Here is a 1,733-nt window from a genome sequence, read left to right as displayed (position 1 = left end):
CCCGCCCACCCTGCTGGCTCTCGGCGCGGGCCAGCTCCTGCATTATGACCGGATCCATGGCGCCGGCGTCCGAGGCGCCCGCTGCCCGACGTCCGCTGGCTTTCTCTCCGCGGCCCAGGGGTTGCCTAGCGACAGAAGCGCGCGGGGACCTACGGGTCGGCGGCGGGGCCAGACTTGTCCGGAGGCGAACCGCTCCGGCGCCCACCCGGTGAGTGCGCCTCCAGCCCCTCGGAGAGGACGTGAGGGCGAGGCGCCCGTCTGACCGGGGTCGCGTCCTCGCAGGCTGGTCCGCAGGCTCTGCCCCGCCTCCCGCCCCTGCCCACCCCCGTAGCGGGGCTGCCCAGTGCAGCTGCCGCGGGTTCCGATCTGGGTCCCTGCCGGTCCAGGATGCCCAGGGTTCGGGCCCTGACCCTCTGCTGAAACCCCCTCGCAGTCTCCCAGAAAGCGGTCCTGCGTTCCTTAGCTCATTCATTCATGTATCCTGCAAATAGTTAATTGCCCCCTGCCACTGGCCGGGGCTGAGCTGGGCCTGAAAAGGCAGCCGGGTGGACGGCCGCCCCCGTGGGGAGCGGACATCACACCCGCACAGAGTAACTGAGCGCCCGGGGCGCCGCCAGGGCAAGCGCGGGAGCCAGGCCACTTGTAGAGTGGTGTGGTCCCGAGGCGGGTGTAGGGGAGAGTGCCCCAAGCTCAGGGCAGTTGAGCTGAGGTCTGAAAGAGGGGCCAGGTGCTGGACAGAGAAGGAAGGGGAGAGGATGTCCAAGGAGTAGCGCTTGCCAAGGCCTGGGGAGGGGCGCGGGGTGGGGGGCACAGCAGTGCGGATGGGGGGTGGGGTCAGGAGAGCGCGACTGACAGGGCCGGTTCTTCCTACTGCTTGAAGCGGTGTGCGTGGGTCTGAGCATGTTCCGTGGGCGCCAGGTGAAGACTGGGTGATGGACGTGGCGCCAGGGAGGGCCAGGGGACCCTTGACTTCGGGACTCCACACCTGGGGGTGGATGGGGGCACGGGCCAGCCTGGGGAGCTCCGGGTGGTGTGGGGCTCAGGAGGACGTCGGGCCTTCTGTCTGGGACATGTGGATCGGGTGCTCAGAGCCGACATTTGTGGGAGGTGTCTGAGCTGGGAGGAGAGGTCCGGGGCTGGAGGCTCAGGCCTGTGGGCAGGTGTGCAGAGGTGATGGCGTGTGGGTGAGATTGCAGAGGGGGAGCATGGCGGGGCGGGGAGTGCTGGAGGCAGCCCTTGAGACCCCTGGGCCGTGGGCAGGAAGAGGTGCAGGGGAGACTGGAGAGGTGGACAGGAGGCCTGTGCAGGGCTGGGTCCCCAAGCCAAGGCAATGAGGAGAGAGGGATCAGCCAGGTCAAATGTGGCCCAGACAGTGGTGAGGTGAGCCCTGGGAAGTCACTGTCGGGGGGAGGAGGCCGGTGACTCAGGAATAGCTACATCTCTAATTGGAGGGCGAGGGGGTGGGTGTTGGAGGGGGTGGAAGGGTGAGTGAGGGAGAGGAGGCAGAGGGAAAGACTTGGATACATAATTCTTTAAGAAGTCTGGCTCTTAATGGGGAGGAAAGAGACTGGGGGGAGATGATGTAGGGCCTTTGGTGTCTGGGGAGGTGTCTTATTAAAGGTAAAAGACAATTAAGCACTTTTCAAGTTGATGGGCTTTTATTCGTAAACAAAGTGATCATGGATGTAAACAATCCTGCGGTATCTACAAAACTACTGCAACTGCTGCTAAGC

General features: G+C 64.6%; 1 protein-coding gene across 1 annotated transcript in view; it reads right to left on the bottom strand.

Annotated features, from left to right (window-relative positions):
* Positions 1 to 75, bottom strand: part of CFAP46 (cilia and flagella associated protein 46) — a 94,217-nt gene extending 94,142 nt beyond the window's left edge. Inside the window, exon 1 of the mRNA XM_007452012.1 lies at positions 10 to 75. Coding sequence (XP_007452074.1) covers positions 10 to 58 — 49 coding nt within the window. The 5' untranslated portion in view covers positions 59 to 75. The remainder of the gene's footprint in view (positions 1 to 9) is intronic.
* Positions 76 to 1,733: the final 1,658 nt, after the last annotated feature.

This window comes from Lipotes vexillifer, unplaced genomic scaffold, assembly GCF_000442215.2.
Source record: "Lipotes vexillifer unplaced genomic scaffold, Lipotes_vexillifer_v1.1 scaffold1117, whole genome shotgun sequence".
Taxonomy (NCBI): domain Eukaryota; kingdom Metazoa; phylum Chordata; class Mammalia; order Artiodactyla; family Lipotidae; genus Lipotes; species Lipotes vexillifer.
The sequence above is the reverse complement of the archived record's forward strand: the minus strand, read 5'-3'. Positions and strand labels throughout refer to the sequence as shown.